General features: G+C 25.8%; 1 protein-coding gene across 10 annotated transcripts; it reads right to left on the bottom strand.

The window, feature by feature from the left end:
• Positions 1-1256: 1256 nt before the first annotated feature.
• On the bottom strand, positions 1257-17383 carry LOC126900646 (putative transcription factor capicua). 10 transcript variants are annotated; one of them, XM_050676512.1, is made up of 20 exons: positions 17056-17382; positions 15891-15912; positions 14223-14847; positions 13703-14099; positions 13318-13648; positions 12433-12566; positions 11795-12029; positions 11436-11727; positions 11188-11358; positions 10204-10417; positions 7918-8633; positions 7676-7857; positions 5097-5740; positions 4946-5033; positions 4819-4856; positions 4601-4734; positions 3830-3929; positions 1948-2516; positions 1685-1832; positions 1257-1412 (listed from the first exon to the last, which is right to left on the bottom strand). In XM_050676512.1, the coding sequence occupies exons 3-20, from the start codon at positions 14835-14837 to the stop codon at positions 1357-1359; spliced, it is 5064 nt and encodes a 1687-aa protein (XP_050532469.1). In that variant the 5' UTR covers positions 14838-14847; positions 15891-15912; positions 17056-17382; the 3' UTR covers positions 1257-1356. The 10 variants fall into 10 exon arrangements, with proteins under 10 accessions (XP_050532469.1, XP_050532475.1, XP_050532472.1 ...); XM_050676518.1 differs by lacking the exon at positions 15891-15912 and having other exon boundaries at positions 5097-5309; positions 5385-5740; XM_050676515.1 differs by lacking the exons at positions 7918-8633; positions 15891-15912 and adding an exon at positions 9397-10112 and having other exon boundaries at positions 10204-10414; positions 17056-17383.
• Positions 17384-19356: the final 1973 nt, after the last annotated feature.

Raw genomic sequence — 19356 nt, 5'->3', positions numbered from 1 at the left:
CTAAAAAAAAAAAGGAAAATAATAAAAATGAAATAAGTTTTGTAGATAATATTTGAGCTAATTTTTAAAAATAAAGAATTACAATTTTTTAACTTATTAAATCTTTTCAATCATATTTATTAAACATTTCAATGGCTATAACAAAAAATATACAATCAAATTTGATAAAATAATTGATTATTTTAATTTATCTGTTGATTAAATATAAATAATGTTCCAATACAAATAATCTTAATGAAAACTTAGAATAAACATACACATTTTGAGCAAAACAACCTCCCTAATTTTGAATAAGAAAAAATATAAACATAAATTATGGCACTAAAAATATGTTTTTTGCTTTAACAATCAAATTTTATTAATTTTAAATGAAGGTTAAGTAAAAATAACTGTATTAAAAGCTAATTAATAAAATCTTATTAATATATAAATTGAAAACAAATGATTTTTAAGTACAACGTAGAAAGTGATAATTTTAAAATAAGAGTACTTGATTATTTATAGTTCAAAGTCAGTAATGAAACTTTAGTATTAATGTCAATATAATGGACAATTTTTGGATAAAAATTAAGCAACTAATTTATACAAGTAATTTATTTTACAATATTTCATTTCCAATAAATACAATTCTATATATACTCTATATAAAAAAATCATGTATGCATTTTATTTATTCAAAAAAATACAATTTAATCAAAACAGTACAAGTGATCAATTTAATGATCAGATTAAACTTAAATTTCAGGATATTTAAAATAGGTAAGTTAAAAGTATTACATTAAAAACTATACCTATGGCACAAATAAGATAAAAATTATATGAAGCAACTTAAAATAAGCAAAATAAAAAATTTAATTTATTTCTAAAAAAGTAATATACAATATATTTTGAAAGACTCTTTTGGTGGTGGATGTGTCTATAGATTTAGAGATCATTTATTAAAATTATATCTGAACTATTTAATAAATATTTAACTACACTATATAATAAAATAGTAGATATTAAGTTATTTTTACATAGTTCTATTTGAGAAAAAAGAAAATAATTTAATATTTATTTAAATTTTAAAATGATTAGTCAACTTTTTTTTATTTTAATTTAAAAAATAAAAACTATTAATATCAGGGTTTTTTATTTATCAAATAAGATATAACAGAATAAAAGACTGATACCTTTAAAAAAAACTAATATATACACTATGTACAGTAAAGCAAAACTACTGGAACATAATATATATATATATATATATATATATATATATTTTTTTTTGTTACATACAAAAATATCAATTTTAACAATAAAATTTAAGTAAACCTTTTATAATAATCTGTATTTAAAGTTAATAACATAGTGATGTTAGCTGGATGTACAAACACTAGGTGTTTGTTGAGACGATTGATTTGTAGTTGAACCTAGAATAGAAAATCAAGTTTTGCATAAAAAACAAGTAATAAAATAGGGCATATAGTTTATTAATTATTTTCCTTTTATCAAATTTTATTAGTTTTTTTTTTTAAAGTATTTAATAGTAACACATATAAATTTAAATTTAAATTATTCTAGTACTATTTAAACCAAATATTTTTTAAGTGAAACTTTTTTGATAGGGTAAGAAAAAAAATATTATCAATTGTTATCACAGTACACTTCAACAATGACTTCATAAAAATCATTTTATACTTACTTGGTGCATTTGAAGAAGTTTCGATAGGACTATTAAGTGCACTCACACTACTAGGTGTCAAAGTACTATGTGCCATTAGTTTCTGACGGACTTCTCTTATCTTCAATTGTAATGACGATTTGTTTGGAAATATATCAGAGTGATTGGCCTATAAAAACATAAACATTATTTATTTATTTATTAATATGACTTTATAACGATTGCTACAGTATAGTATTATAATTAATAAGTATTATATTATTAAATAAAATATTATATATTACCTGAAATACTGAAGTTGCTTGAGTAGAAGGAAACATACCTTGTTCTTGGAATAAAGTCATTACCAATTGTCTTCTTTGTTCTAACATTTTTCGATGACCTTTTTCAGCAGCTGAATTGTCATTCCTTCCACTTGGTGTTTTGGGAGTTCTAGGAGATGCTAAAATCGTGTCTTCTTGTTCTAGTGCACCTCTATAAGCTTCAGGATTAAAATCTGGACCAAAAAATGTGTTTCCAACCAGTTTTCCAGATGACTTTGGGGTTTCTACTTGACCTTCACAATCAGTCAATTGTTTTTTACGGAATGTTTGAGCATTAAACACATGAGGACTAGATGGCACTGATATTGCACTTGGAGAATTACATTCATCTGGTTTGAATTGGGGCAATGAAGAAAATTTTCTTTCAAAATTCACTTGTTCTAAAACTCTATTCATTCCATCTTCAACATTTTTTTTAAAAAAGCTACGTTTAGCAGAAGGTGATTCAAGTGTATCTTCATTCATTTCTTCAACCATCTCAGAATCTTTTTCAGGAAGAGAATTAGCCATTGAATCTTGACTAGAAGATACTGTAATAATTCCATATTTATTAGATGAATTTATATGAATACACTTATGACATTCTTAAAAATTAGATTAAGTAATTTAAATTTTAGATTTAAAAACTTCAATATATGTGTTGAGTTTCATCCAATTAATAAGTTTTTTTTTTGCCAAAGTTGATTTAATAAATATTATCAAAATATCACACCACAAAAAAACATCTTAAAATCTTTTAAACATAAATGTGTAAGAATTAATCAAAGAAAAATGTTAAATCTTAAGTGTTCTTTTTTTTAATTTTATTATTTGTATGCAAAAAGTATTATAAATTATTAAATAACTATAGACACAATAACAGTTATTAATCTAGTTNTTTTATTATTTGTATGCAAAAAGTATTATAAATTATTAAATAACTATAGACACAATAACTAGATTAATAATTTATAATAGATTTATAATTTTAGTTATTATGTTATTTAAACACTATTTGTAATTTCTATATTTTCATTAGAATATCTAGTTGATGTTATTTTTATAGGAAAAAATATTTTATTAATTAATATGATTTTTAAACTAATTAACTAAAAACTAATAAAAATACCAATAATTTAATATTTTATATCTTGTTTTGCCTATTTATCATAATTTGATCAATTTTATTAGTTTATTCATTTTATGTTGTAATTATATCAGAAATTTTATTTTTTCAAGTATATTTATTATAAATAAGCTAGGACTCTACATTAAACTTGGATGTAACTCTGAATTATACAACCTATAATCCTAATAAACAACTTTGAGTAGGCTACTCAGATATGTCATGCACACTACAGAATAATTGTTTTAGATGTAAGGAATGCAAATATATAAATATAAACAGATTCATAGACAAGAAACTTTTTATGACAATAAAAAAACGTATACAAATCAGAAATGTTTTAACATAAATTTTCTATATAACATTTAATTTAAACAACTGACTATTATTTTCAATGTAAAAAAACTGAATAATCATTTGAAAAAAACAAATAAATTAAAAAAAAATAAAATTTGGTGAATAATGAATGGATCAGAAAAATATTTTCGAAAATATGAGAAGATAACGAAATTTTCTATGACATTTATTAATATATCATTTAAGAAAATGAGTAATTTACTATATTATATCACATATCATACTTATATTGCATGTAATGATATACAGGGTGTTCAGTAAGTCAGGAAACGGGTTTCTATTGTTCTCATTATTTGTAACAATGAGAACAATAGAAACCCGTTTCCTGATTTACTGAACACCCTGTATATGTACATTTTTTTTATCTAAATAAAAACTTACCCATTGATTGTCGTCTTTGCAATGGTGCTTTACCCAGTTGAGCTGGTGTCGGAGCAAGTACAAACGGTTTGTCTTCAATATCATTTCTTGTGTTATTCTCCTAAGAATTTAACAAATTTAAAAAACTAAATTATAAAATAATTTTATGATGCTGAAAAAACAAATGAAGTTATTTCAGATTTTATGGGGGTGATGCAAACATATTATAAGCAGCTAGACTTTGTGAATAACTACCTAGATAGTCATATAGTTAAAAAGAAATTTAACAGACATTTTGTTAAATTATATTAATTATGATAGAATATTATATAACAAATAGGTCCAAATTATGAAAAATTGTCCCATAGGTACAAGTCCCAAAAAGACATTTAGAAGCATTTAAATCAGGATGGTTAATAACATAGGCACAACCAGGAAAAGGTTGTGGGAGGCTAAAATTTAGTGTCTTAAGAAATTAAAATTTATATACACATATTGGTATATAAATAATTTTTAGGAGATAAAAATTAATCTAGCACCTCCTAAAATGTTATTCTACTTGCTCTTAAAGTTAAATTGTCGTAAATAAATGAACAATTTTAGGAGACTGTAAATAATGAATTTTATTATAACAGCATATCTAGAATTATCTAATAGGATGCTTGAATGTAATGACCTCATATGAATCTGAAATTTTAATTTACTTAACTACATATATAACTATAAATGAATACTTAAATATATAAATTTTTTACACCAAACTGTATAAAGAAATATAATAATATTATATACCTTAACAGTATTATCTTTAAAATCAAATATTATTGGTGAGTTAGATGCTTTTTGAGTATCACTATGTGAATTTTCCAATAATACCAATTTTTCATCATTATCAGCTCTTATAACAATATCAGGATCACTTTTTTCTAAACATATACATATATATATATATAATAAAATAATAAAATTGAAAAAAATGTTTTTTATATATAAAAAAAAAAAAATCATACTTGTATTATTAACATTTTTTTCTGAGTTTTCAGCATCACTGAAAAAACAAAATATGAAAATTATAACTAATGTATTAACAAATAGATTACTCGTTCTCATTAACAAGAAATTAATCATTTTACTTACGATTGCAAAACCATTGGAGTATTATGTGTACTAACGATAACAGTTGACGATTGAATTGTCTTTGCAACTTGTGTTTGATTTGATGTACCTAATAAAAAATAAATAAAGAATAAAGTAAAAAATTATTTCATAGCATTTTGTATATTATTACTTGATTGTGGTAAGTAAATATTTGATAAACGACTTGGTATAACATATTGAAGTGTAGTTGATGAACTTCTGTTATCACTGCTAGTTGGAACAAGTAAATTGGTTACTAGTGAAGTTGTTGAATCACCAGAATTTACAAAAGCAAAAGTTAAAGCTTGTTGCTGGTTTCCCGATTGACTTTTAGCTGTTGTTTGTATAAGAACTGGTCGCCCACCTAAAATTTGTCTAACTGAAGTAACAGGTTTTTGTTCTGTATCCTTATTTGGTGAAGAATTGTAATGAAGTATACTCTGTTGAGAAAATGGAGTGACAACAATTTTAGAGTTAGCAGTAGTTGTGTTAGTTGGTTTATTATTGTTCCATTCAGCAGTGGATGCTGCCCATGCATTTGTATTAATCAGTTTTGTTTGATTCCAGGTCTCAGATTCAGTCGTCCAAGTTACTTCAGATGTTGGCAATTGTTCAGGATTTTTAACTTTTGGTGAAGCTGGCATTAATTTAAAGGCCCCACCAGTAGGTTGAAATGGAGAAATTCCTACAGGATTTATAGGGGAATGATAGGGGTATAAAATAGGAGTTGTTGGTTCCCTTGAATTAACTGTTTTAGATTGATACTTAGAATCTGTAGAACTTGAAGATACTAGCCTAAAAAAAAAAAAAATTAAAAATTCAATAATAATGAATTATAGGAGAAAAAGTTATTATTTATAATTTATAAATAAATACGGGCATACAAAAATTTAAACATAATATAGTAAATAAGTTTGTATTATCTTTTGCAAACTTACACATTATTTTTTAATCAACACTTCTTTATAAAAAAAAAAAAATTAAATAATAAAAAAATAGTGTTAATAAAGAAAACCACTTAACTTTTATAGTCTTTTAACTAATAGTTAACTTTTAACATTTGTATTTTAACTTTGAAATTTTTAGAACATTTAGAGCTATGCTAAGCAGTGTCATTATCATTTATGTAGGTAGCTTAGTTATTAAAAATCAAAATTGAGCTTGCATAGTCTAGATCTGAACTACAAATATGTGAATTGATATTTTAAACAATGAGTTAGATTTTTGTTGACTGCTAGAAGATGTACAAACATATTTTATTTCATTTTAATAAATCTCAATGATAATTACAATTATTTTAAAATTACCAAGATAAATGTACTAAATATATAATAAAAATTGATCACTTGTGGCTAATTAATTAAGTAAAATTAAATGTACTAAGTATAGTTTTTTTACATTTTAAAAATATAGTATTAGTTTAATTGAGTATAACTCAGTTTAATAACTATGCAAACAAATAATATTTATTTTTATTTTATGATGATTCATTCAATGCAAATAACATGAACAAACAATGAATATAATAATTTATAAATTATTATAAATTGATCAGTTATTGTATTATTGTATAGTTAAATTATACCTCTCATATGCATCTAAGATAATCATTAAATATTTTATGGTCAAATTACTAATGATACTAAAATATTAGAATCCTTGAGATTTTAATTTATTATTATGAAAATCTTTTACTTGTGAAAGGTATTTAAATTAAGTTAAATATAAATCTTCCTAGATAATTTAAAATTAATTAAAAATTTTTAACTTTACATTATATTTTATTATATTTAATAATTAAAAAATTATTGAAATAATATGTACATTAAATAAATAATAAAAATAGTTGAACTAGTTCAAAGAAAAATAATTTTAATGACTATACTCTAAACAATAGTTTTCTAAAATCAAGTCATGCACTTAAATACCTTGATATATGACTTGACTTTAAGATTGTGTTTCCCAGTTCGTGGATATTTTTTATCTATTATTTTAAGTTAATAAACTCATAATGTTTTATGAGAGAGCTAAATCAACATTTAAGTTATTCAGAAACCTCTACATTTTTATTTTAAAATAATTTAATATAACTGTAAAAAATTTTCAGTTAAAATAAAAGACTCATTAATTTTTTATCTATGGATCTCTTTTAAACTGCCTAAATATAGAATTACTATTTAATAGTTTGAATATTGAAATTGTATTATAATATTAATAACAATTCTAAAAATAACTATAATATTTACTATTGTAGTGATATTATTATATATTGAGTAATCTAAAATTGTATTTTCAATACTTGTCAAATACTTTTGTATATTTTGTATTTTAGAATACAAAATATCATACAAATATTTTTCTTATTATAGTACAATTAAATAGTACTATGAGTACAGTTAATTATGAGCAAAACGAGAAAAATGTCTATATTAAAATAGTACTACCAATTTTGAGGGGACAAATGTCAATGTGTTCTTTCTAAATATGTCACTGATTTCACTAGACATATTTATTAATCAAATAGTATTATTTGAGTCTTGATTATTACCTATTCAGGTACAATAACAAGAATTTATAAATACTTGATACATACATCACACTCAACATTAATAATTTACAATCTCCTCTTTCATATAATTACTTTTAATGTAATGTGCAAGTACAAAAATAGAAAATAATCAATACTAAGGATATTTCAATTAAATGAAGTGAATAAAGTATTTAAATTACCTAGCTTTAATTGGTTTAGGCCGACAAGTGACTTCTGAAGTAGAAGATTTAACAGGACTAAAATGTTGTTGGGGGAATATTTTGTTATCTTGTAGTTGTTCAGCATCACTTTGAGACTCTGTATCAGAATCTGTAACTTTTTCTTTACACTTTAAATCAATTTCTGGAACTTCAGATACAACCTGAAAAAATATAGAAATATATATTTAACAAATTTTTTTATTAATTTATGTTATACATACCATCTGTTCATCTTCAGAATCATTTTTCATATCTACATCCATGTCTTTTTTATTCGAGGTTTTTTGTTCATCTGACATTTCTATTGTTACTTCTATCATAGGATCATGATCAAGAGAAGGATGTTCATCAGTGGAACCTAATTTGGACCTTCCACTCCCACTGGATTTTCTTCTGTCTTTACTGCACCATTTCCACTCCGGATGTGCTTTAAAATGAGCTTCTTTAACTTCAGATGCTAATTTATGATATGTTTGTTTTTTATCTGGATCCAAAGCATACCACCATTCACCGAGAATTTTTGACACAGTTCTATTGTCTTGATTAGGATGTCTTTGGTGAACTAAAGCTCTGTGTCGTTTACTAAATATCATAAAGGCATTCATAGGTCTTCGTATTCGATCTTTTGCTTTAGTTAAAGGACTCTGTGGCTCTTTGGTATTCTGCAAAGCACTTAGAGATTGTGTTCTACGCTTTCCAGCTGCTGTATTTGGATTTTGATCATCAGTATCACAAGGTTCTTGTTCAAATACATCATCATCGTCGTCATCAACATCAGGAGACTCAGCAGGTGGTGGTGTTAAAATTGGTGGAGCAGATAGAGGCGGAGTAATAGATTTTGGTATAGCAGAAATATTTGTCTGAACTACTTCTTCAGAATTTAAGATTGGAATTAAGGAATCCCAAGAATAAATAGTTAGGTTTCCATTTTCATTATCTATAAATTATTTACATAATTTAAAGTACAAATAAAGTTGAAAAGTATAAAGTATAAAAAACTCTAACAAGAAAATGATCAAAATTATTACTTGAATGAGAAGTTGGATTAGGTTCTGGTGGTTCTTCTTTTCTATCATCCATTACAGGCAACACAGGTAAGAGTTCAGTAGGATGTACAATAACTTGTTGAAGAATACTATTTTTATTTTGGTCATCTTGATATTCATTTTGTGAGGGTATGTAGTTATGTTTAGTGACAACTGAAGGTGTCGTAATTGAATTTGGAATGTTTTGGACTCTCTGCTAATAAATATAAAGTAATATATTAAATTAAAAATACAACTATTAAGTATAATTTAATTCATGTATTATTTTATATATATATATATAAAAAATGATTATCTGTCTTTTAATAACGAGTAAATCAGATAAAATAATACATTTTTTGTATCTTAATACATTGGCAGACGCATATAATTTTGGCAATCATTTCAATGTGATATATTAGTCAAATTCTCTTTATCATTTGAAAAAAAAAATAATGATTAATTTTATATCTTTCAATTTTCCAAACTTGGTAAACTATGCTACAGATGGTGGTAGCTCTCTTTCACATGTTAAGAAATCAAAGATAGTGTTTACTTAAATCAATGATAGACAGGATGGGTATTACGGCTGGCTTGGGCCAGAGACTAGATACCACTAATGAGAAAATCACAAGANATTTAACAAATTTTTTTATTAATTTATGTTATACATACCATCTGTTCATCTTCAGAATCATTTTTCATATCTACATCCATGTCTTTTTTATTCGAGGTTTTTTGTTCATCTGACATTTCTATTGTTACTTCTATCATAGGATCATGATCAAGAGAAGGATGTTCATCAGTGGAACCTAATTTGGACCTTCCACTCCCACTGGATTTTCTTCTGTCTTTACTGCACCATTTCCACTCCGGATGTGCTTTAAAATGAGCTTCTTTAACTTCAGATGCTAATTTATGATATGTTTGTTTTTTATCTGGATCCAAAGCATACCACCATTCACCGAGAATTTTTGACACAGTTCTATTGTCTTGATTAGGATGTCTTTGGTGAACTAAAGCTCTGTGTCGTTTACTAAATATCATAAAGGCATTCATAGGTCTTCGTATTCGATCTTTTGCTTTAGTTAAAGGACTCTGTGGCTCTTTGGTATTCTGCAAAGCACTTAGAGATTGTGTTCTACGCTTTCCAGCTGCTGTATTTGGATTTTGATCATCAGTATCACAAGGTTCTTGTTCAAATACATCATCATCGTCGTCATCAACATCAGGAGACTCAGCAGGTGGTGGTGTTAAAATTGGTGGAGCAGATAGAGGCGGAGTAATAGATTTTGGTATAGCAGAAATATTTGTCTGAACTACTTCTTCAGAATTTAAGATTGGAATTAAGGAATCCCAAGAATAAATAGTTAGGTTTCCATTTTCATTATCTATAAATTATTTACATAATTTAAAGTACAAATAAAGTTGAAAAGTATAAAGTATAAAAAACTCTAACAAGAAAATGATCAAAATTATTACTTGAATGAGAAGTTGGATTAGGTTCTGGTGGTTCTTCTTTTCTATCATCCATTACAGGCAACACAGGTAAGAGTTCAGTAGGATGTACAATAACTTGTTGAAGAATACTATTTTTATTTTGGTCATCTTGATATTCATTTTGTGAGGGTATGTAGTTATGTTTAGTGACAACTGAAGGTGTCGTAATTGAATTTGGAATGTTTTGGACTCTCTGCTAATAAATATAAAGTAATATATTAAATTAAAAATACAACTATTAAGTATAATTTAATTCATGTATTATTTTATATATATATATATATAAAATGATTATCTGTCTTTTAATAACGAGTAAATCAGATAAAATAATACATTTTTTGTATCTTAATACATTGGCAGACGCATATAATTTTGGCAATCATTTCAATGTGATATATTAGTCAAATTCTCTTTATCATTTGAAAAAAAAAATAATGATTAATTTTATATCTTTCAATTTTCCAAACTTGGTAAACTATGCTACAGATGGTGGTAGCTCTCTTTCACATGTTAAGAAATCAAAGATAGTGTTTACTTAAATCAATGATAGACAGGATGGGTATTACGGCTGGCTTGGGCCAGAGACTAGATACCACTAATGAGAAAATCACAAGAAAAATCTCATTGGTATGCTAGTGATTAAATCTGGGATCCCATGCGCTAAAATGTATATTTTAATAACTACACCAGGACGACCCCTTTTCTTTAATTATTTGATACTATTAAAAATATTATTGCTATAGCAGTAATGCCGTAACGAGATTTTTTTCATATTATCAACAGTGTTATATTACTGCTGTAATAGTAGTCTTTATCTATATGTTAAAATCATCCAGAGAAATTAATAAAAACTTTTTCATGAAGAATTTAATTAAAATAGAAAAAAAATTAAGTTCAGGAAAAACAAAATAAATAAAGTTTCATTGCAATAAATATCTTAAGTTATTATATTTTTGAAATTATTACTTGATGATATCCAGTATTAATAACTAAGTGTTGGTGGGGATATGATACATGAGTGGCTGTCTCAATATGTGTTTCTTTCTTTATCACAGATTCCTGATATACACTATTATTGCTGTCCCGAACAAATACTTCACTGTTTTCCACAACATGACTATAAGGTTCATTACCATTCTAAATATTGTATTTAAACAAATCATTAGTTTAAGTTTAAGATGACAAATTTAAAACAGTAAATAAAAAATACAAACAGTGTCAACTGTGGTTAATGCTTTTTCTAATATGTGACCATGCTGTTGGGAAGAAACTACAACACTTGGATGTCTTTCAACCTGCCATTGACCAATTGGTTGGTTAGTTTGTTTCACTGATTGTTGAGGTGACGACAGACCTTTCCAACATGCTTGTGTTTGAGTATTAACTGTGACATTGTTTATTTTGGGTTGAATTGTATGAGGTGATATACGGATTACACTAGTTTGACTGGAAATCGGCATTGAATCATGCAAATTATGTTGCGTTTTAGGTCTTAATAATTCTGGTCTACAAAAAAAAAAAAAAAAATCAAATTATTAACAACATATTATTTGATTTATTATTTCACACATACTTAACAAGCTGTTGTTGCCTATATTGATTGTTAGAATTACTGTTTGTTATAGGTGGAGTAGCATGTCCATTTCCTGTTGGTGTAGTAACAGGATAATTCTGGTTGGTTGGCAATATTATAGGTAGAAACATGTTTTGTCTAGAGCCAACAGTTAGAGGCGATTGTGTATTATTGTTACTCGGAGGACAAGGAGATGAATATAAAGGTGTTCCAGATCTAGAACTTCCCAAAGACACTATAAAAAAATTAACTTTTTATAACATGTAACTAAATAAATAATTTGTAAGAGATAAACTAACAATATTTATGACTACATAAACAATGAAAGAATGAATTTACCATATAGGGCTGAAAACAATTAAATGAAAAACATATTGTTAAATGGTCTGATATTTAATCCCTTACAATCAGAAGTATATTAAATATATAAATGACAATGAAATGTATTCCTAGAAATTTTATACGAGAGTAAAATAAACAATTTATTAAAAATAGTAAATTTATCATGTGTTAAATTTTGGATTTTTGACCTATTAAAATGATTTAACCACTTATAATTCTATGAAATTTAAATGGTCTTTGTTATCAAGCTCATAATTGTTTAAAGACAATGTTAAACTACGTTATATTAGTATTACGTTGTGTACCAAGCATGTTGGCAGCTTCCGTTTCATCTGGATCAAAACGGCCAGTTAATCGACGTTCAGAAAAACTGGGAGATGTTTGGGATTCTCGTGATGTTTCATCTCCATCCATAGCACTTCGATTTCCTCTGAAATTTAAAGAGAGTAATTGTATATTTTTTAACTATTGAAGGCTTAACTTTTAAAATTTTTAAATCAAGTTATTGACATATATCAATACAAAACAACAAATAATGAAAAATATTCTCTTATCTACGATATTTAGGTAAACTCTATGTGAATTTTTGATACTGACTCCAAATCTCACTTTAGATTTTTTCATCATATCTATTTTTAGTAATAATTACACATAAAAAAATTGTTAACTTTTTGTGTTTTATTTTAATTCAGAAAATAATACTGCACTAAAAAAGATTTATAAAAATTAAAATAATTTTTTTTTTAATTTTTAAGCTTTACGTATATTTTTTTGATAATTGTGCTTTTCTCAGTTTTTTTATGTAAAAGAAACAAAAAAAATTATATTTCTGAATTCCTCACAAAATTATATATCTTTCAATAAAAACTTCATAATAGTTATGAAATTGCTACCAATATTTTCATAAAATTTCTATAAAATAAATTTGGTTAATATTATAATTATTACGAGATTATTATTCAATTTTAAGGTTACTATTTAGACATGTTTTAAATTTATAAACAATAGTAAATTTAAAAAAAAATTCTATTTGTTTTTCATTAAAATTATCATTAATTTATAATAACATATTATGTACTTTATCTTACAAAATTCTCTGTATTAATAGCAATCAACATAAGTTAACTTCTAAAAATATTTCAGTATATAAAAACAAAAGATGAATTTTAACTTTTAAATACCTTGTAAAACTTGTACTACTTGAAGCACAAGATCTTAGACTACTGCCTTTTAAACTTAAATGTCTAGAACAATACCCTCTTCTTTGAGATTCTTTAGAACATCCTTCTTTAGAACACAAACGGCGCCATTGTTTACCGTTAAATTTTTTCCGAATTCCACTAGGAGTGGTAACAATATCTCCTTTCTTATATTTATGAGGGGAAGTAATTTGTGATCTAGGTGTAGCCGGAGTTGATCTGGGTGTTGTACTCCCATGATCTAATATACTACATGTACTACCTCGACTCTGCATACTACTTCGCTTACTGCTTCCTGACAACTTACCTGCATCTAAAATATTTTCAATAGTTTTGGGTTATTAAAAATAAATGGATAAATATTTACCTGCATCAGACATAAATAAAATATCTTCTCGACGAAGATCATCATCACTTTCACAAAAGTCATCAAAATGACGATTGTTTGATGGTTGTAGTGGAGAACTATGATAATAATTAGTTGGCCCATTTGAGGTAGGGGGTGTAGGTTCTCTTAATAAAGGTATATGGCCATTTGGTATACCATGTTCAAGTTCATCCCACCATGGTGGTAAAAGTAGTCGAAGATCTGCTCTTTTTACAACATATTCATCATTGTTGCTAGATACAACACTTACTACAAATCTCACAGGATTGGTTATTATCTTATGAACTACACCTTCAATAAATACCCGTGGAATTAAATGACCTTCATCTGATTGTGAACCAGTAATTCTTACACAAACTCTTGCTCCAATATTAACCTAATAAATCAAAATATACCTATAATATTTTACAGAAAAACATTTTGATTTACAGAAATTTCAATAGTATTGTCCACAAATATTGTATTATACAAAAAATTATTGAAAAATTATTTAACTAACTTGGCTTAATGATGGACTTGCATCGCTAATAACGTCATATTTGCTTGTATTCAAAACATCTTTAAACATTATAAAACGCTGCCCATCAACGTAATCAAATTCAATCCATACATCTCCATTAGAAGTTGCTTGTCTTATAAGACCAGGCAAATAAACACCATCTCTTTTAGCTAAAACCCTATGATCAGTCCATTCTTGAAGATCTACATCTAATCTCTGAATATCACTATGTTCATTTGATGGATATATAGTTTCTTCACTTCTTTCAGAATGATCCTCCACAATCACTGGTACATCAGCATAATTTGGTCTATCAAATCCATCAAGCTTAGAATAATCAACAGCCATAGATTGAGGAGGAACAACAACAACACTAGCTACACAACTAGTATTGCACTGTTTCTGAACTGAGGGAATTTGACCTGATACAGGATCATTTTCTTCAAGCTGTGATAAATCAAATTTTCGTTTTTTTGGTAATTTTTTGACAGTTGACTGGTCATTATTATTATTTACATTGACTGTAATATTGGGACGACAATTAACTAAGTCCATGGTGTTATGAGGATTCATTAGTGGGTTAGTTTCTGTGTATGTCTGTCCACAATCTCTCATTGCTCTAAATCTAAAAAATAAATAATAAAAATATTAATTAACAAAAAAAATTATACAGAAAAACTAAAAATTATATTTCAATGAATTAAAATAATAATTCATTAACATAAATAATCACAAAGCTTAAAAATAATTAAAAGTTAATGAATATCATAAAGAAAAGTTTTTAAATAATAATTATAATACTTAAGAAATCAAAAACAATAAAATATAGCTAACCAAAAATATAAAGTTTAAGACTTTAATAACAATCAAAAAATATAAACATAAATAATTCTTTGTTGGTTCAAATTGCATTAATTACTAATAAATGAAAATAAAAATACAATTGAATACTATAATAAACTGAACATTTAACAAAAAGTATTCCTAAAAAAACAATGATAATATCATGTATTAATATACTAAAACTTGAATAACTTATGTTATCAAATATTTTTATTTATCAACAACTTAATGTATAAAAATCAAAATATGTCCAACAGAAAATTTAGCTTGGTGATTTCTTTATACTTCTAATAGATAGTAGTCTACTTTATTAATATTACGTGAACGACTAAAAATCAAATTAGACTAATAATAATTAACTTAAATATAAAACAAAAAATTTTTATATATAAAAAAAAATTAATAGCTTGTCAGTTTTATTTAAAATGTATACACAGTTGGTTAGCAATATCTTTTTATATCATTATTTCTTATTAATCTAATTATTACTGAAATAATTTTTAGAATAATATATAATTTTAAAAATGTAATATATTTTTGTGGCATAAAATTCTATTGCTTATTTGCTAATGAAAAATGTCAAAAATAACAATATTAATTTCAATTTCGTGAGTATTTTAGTAGCACATACCACAAAATTATGCTAAATCAACTGTTAGAATATTAAGGAGTTAAAGGCATAACTTATAAGTTAATTTAATTAATATTTCATTAGTCTTTGAAATTTTTACTATACAAACTAATATAAAAACATAATTTAAAAATGCATTAGTATGACAGATCATCTTATTGGTGAAAATAAATTATTAACATTTAAACACTTACTTCCTAACCAAAAATATTTTACCTAAAAATAATAAAATAATTTTGACTTATTAATAATTTAGTCCAAAAATCAAAATGGATTGGTCATTTAATAATTTTCTTGAAATAAACCTTCTATCAGTTTGTTAGTATCCTTCTAACAAGAGGAATTAAAATTAAAGCATTCAAATATGATTGACTTTGAATAATATTTTATCACCAATTTCAATCATAAAATTTTTTAACCACCAATTTTGAATTTATTATTTTAACCTTTTATCACTTCATAAAATGTATTAAATTTACACCTGTGATAAAATAAGAATAATAGAATTCAGTATAAAAATATTTAAATAAAAATAAAATTACAGAAAACATTTAAGTAATAATTTGGTCATTATAAATAAAATAAAAATTTTTTATTATATTAATAACATTATAATGTTTATAGATTTTAAATTTTTTTCTAAAATATCTATAAAATATTTTATTTATCTATAGTGTTAGTTGTAAATACAATATATAGAAGTTATATAATTTTAGGAACAATCAATAAATCGCTCATATGTTTAATGACAACTCATAAAAATGTTTGAATGAAATAGCAGGGCACAACACTAATTAATTTAATACTATCATTGGGATAATTATTAAAAACATTCTTAAGGTATAGTTACACTACTCTTCACTAAATTTATATTTGGATAGAACTTCGGTTAATAGTAAAATGAGTATATCTCGATATTGTTTTACCTTCTTCAAGATATTACATTTAGTAGAAAACATGAATTAATTTTAAGAATATAATAGTGATGAAAAATCAATCAATAGTCAATTGGGACAAATCGTAAAAAATATCAACGTTGACAGTAATTAAAACGTAAAAATATAAATATAATTTTGAAAATTATTCTCGAATTCACACACGCAGGATTCAATTGTGTATCGATCTGATACCATGGTGACTTACCTCGAAGGAGTTATGAAAATTCCCTCGTTATCATCCGCAACCAGCGCAACAGATGATTAGGTGTAGGTTCGGGAACAAAGGATGAATGAAACGATACTATACATACACACAATGACTATTTGTCGTATACGCATACGCACACAAACATAACAACGATAATAAAAATAATAGTACATACAATTAGGTAAATATAGTAGATAATATTCTAGTAATTACCCTTAAATGTACGGCTAAAAGACGGCGAGCAATCTATCGGACGAAATGATCCGTCGAAAACGGTGACCCGCCGACGAATTCACCCGTACAGTTGTCATTCAAAAACATACCGACAACGATGATTTTTGAAAGATACAGAAACGAACAAAAATATCAGATTAAATGTCGTATAAAGCTTACATTTTATTTTCGGTATAATAGCAAAATAACTAAAAGCGGTGTACGGAAACAACAACAGCGGAACAAAACGACAACGTACACGCTGAGCAAACCGTACGGTTGCAGAGGCAGTGTTGGCGAGCGGTAGCGAAGGCGCGCTGTTGTTCACAATTGATTTAAGCTGTGCGCAAAGGATGTCTATACAACTGTCTATCTCACTCGCACCCACGCGTACGAGAACAGCCGAGCGTGCGTGGTACACATTGTAGTAGTAGGTAGTAGTAGTAGCGTATAGTGTGCGCCAGCGCGTGTGTATAGTACATATTTGACGATCAGCTACAGTGTGACCGGTCAGTTAGAGCTGTAAACTATTGTACTACTATCGTATGCAATATATATATACCGTTGACAGCATAAGTGGCGACCCTCCACGCGAAGGTCCCTCGATAGGTCGCAGGACCGCGATCGATGACCGACTGACCTAAATGAAAAAATCTCGTACATAAAATGTTAAAATAAAAACTGAATTAAACTGATAAATATACACAAAAAAGATTATAGTCAGTTATAAATAATAATCCCAAAAAAATTAATTAGTTAAAATATTAAGAATACATATGAAAGAAAGTAACTGATCTTTAAATCAAAAGTTGATTCATTCTTGTGGATTCTTGGCTATAATATGTACGGGTTAAATCGAAACAACTAGTGTAGTTGTTTCGATTGTAGTTGAAATTCGGAGACCCAGTGTGGGTCTCCGAATTTCAAGAGCTCTGCACTTAAATATTTTTTCTTGATATGCTTATTTTAAAATAAAAATGTTTTCTATGTGTTAAACAAAAAAAAATTTGTGTGGCGAGTATATGAGTTGTGAACTTAACCCTTATTTCTATTATAATCAGAATAATTGAAAGTTAGAGTAAGAGGGTTACATAACTCATAAGAGGGTCGCCTACAAAATTATAAAAAAAATGTTTTATTGTAAGAAATTACAACAAATTCTTTTTTAAATTCTGGTCAAGAAAAGAGTTAGTTATGTTTCTTTTTGGTCAAAAAAAATTATGCAAGTCATAAAATTCCAAGAAAAATTGAATTATTAGAACAAACTTAAAGCTAAAAATATAGAAGTTTGGGCAAAGATATAATTTTATTAACAAAACAATTTTTATTAAATCATGGGAAATCTAAAATTAAAAATTAACTGACTAAAACTATAAAATATTAATAGAAAGAGAATTAAACACTTCCAATTCTTCTAAAGATTATGTTTAAATGGTATATGATAGCCAGTGATAGAATTAACAAGTTCATTTTCTACAAAACTATACAAATTTTAAAAATTAACTTAATTCTTATTTTGTATGAACATTTTTGTTTGTTTATTTCCTAAAAAACTTTCATGTATAATTTGTATATAATATACGTTTATATGATCATGTTCTTTCTGATCACGCAGGGAAAAAAACCCGTCTGGCTTCTAATATTTGAGTTTATATAAAATAAATACTTAGAATTTAATTTCAATGTTAATTTTTGCTAAATATTATATCAGCGTGCTAAAATCTTAATAAAATGTGGTAAGTACCAGCCATAAAAAACAGGGTTTAAAATGAATGTATTCGTACGAATTCATGAGTAAATTAATTTTTACAATATGAATGTGAATTCAAATTAAATAAAAAAAGGCATTTTTTTAAAACTTCTAAAAATAAAATGTTTTTAGTTTTGATAAAAATTAAATATACAGTTTATATCACATTCATCTCCAAACAATACCTGTGATGATTAAATAATCAAAACCCACTTTAGTACTTACAAAATTTAAGATATGCTAAGTATTTTTTTTATTTACTTACTATTATACCTTAATAATTTATATAGGTATCAACTTTAATTTTTCAATTACTACATACTTATCTAATATTAACTATTAAAATTGTTTATAATTCTCCCTGTGTACATATTTTATATATAATAAGTATAGTTTTCTACAAATTAGGAGGAGCTAAGCCCCCTAACATGTGTCAATACTTGTCAAGCTCAATGTAAATTGAAAAAAAAAAATTAATTTTGAACGCATTCAATTGTAATCTTAATATAGAATACGAATGCTTTCGTTTTTAGATGTTTAACAAATATCCG

Source organism: Daktulosphaira vitifoliae, unplaced genomic scaffold, assembly GCF_025091365.1.
Source record: "Daktulosphaira vitifoliae isolate Bord-2020 unplaced genomic scaffold, ASM2509136v1 Scaffold_3, whole genome shotgun sequence".
Taxonomy (NCBI): Eukaryota; Metazoa; Arthropoda; class Insecta; order Hemiptera; family Phylloxeridae; genus Daktulosphaira; species Daktulosphaira vitifoliae.
The sequence above is the reverse complement of the archived record's forward strand: the minus strand, read 5'-3'. Positions and strand labels throughout refer to the sequence as shown.

Coding starts and splice junctions, on each gene's coding strand:
- LOC126900646 (XM_050676512.1), bottom strand. CDS start 14,837: ATGAGAGATTGTGGACAGACATACACAGAAACTAACCCACTAATGAAT. Junction 14,100..14,222: donor CAAGTCCATCATTAAGCCAA/GTTAGTTAAATA, acceptor TTGATTTATTAG/GTTAATATTGGAGCAAGAGT. Junction 5,741..7,675: donor CCTAAACCAATTAAAGCTAG/GTAATTTAAATA, acceptor TTTTTTTTTTAG/GCTAGTATCTTCAAGTTCTA.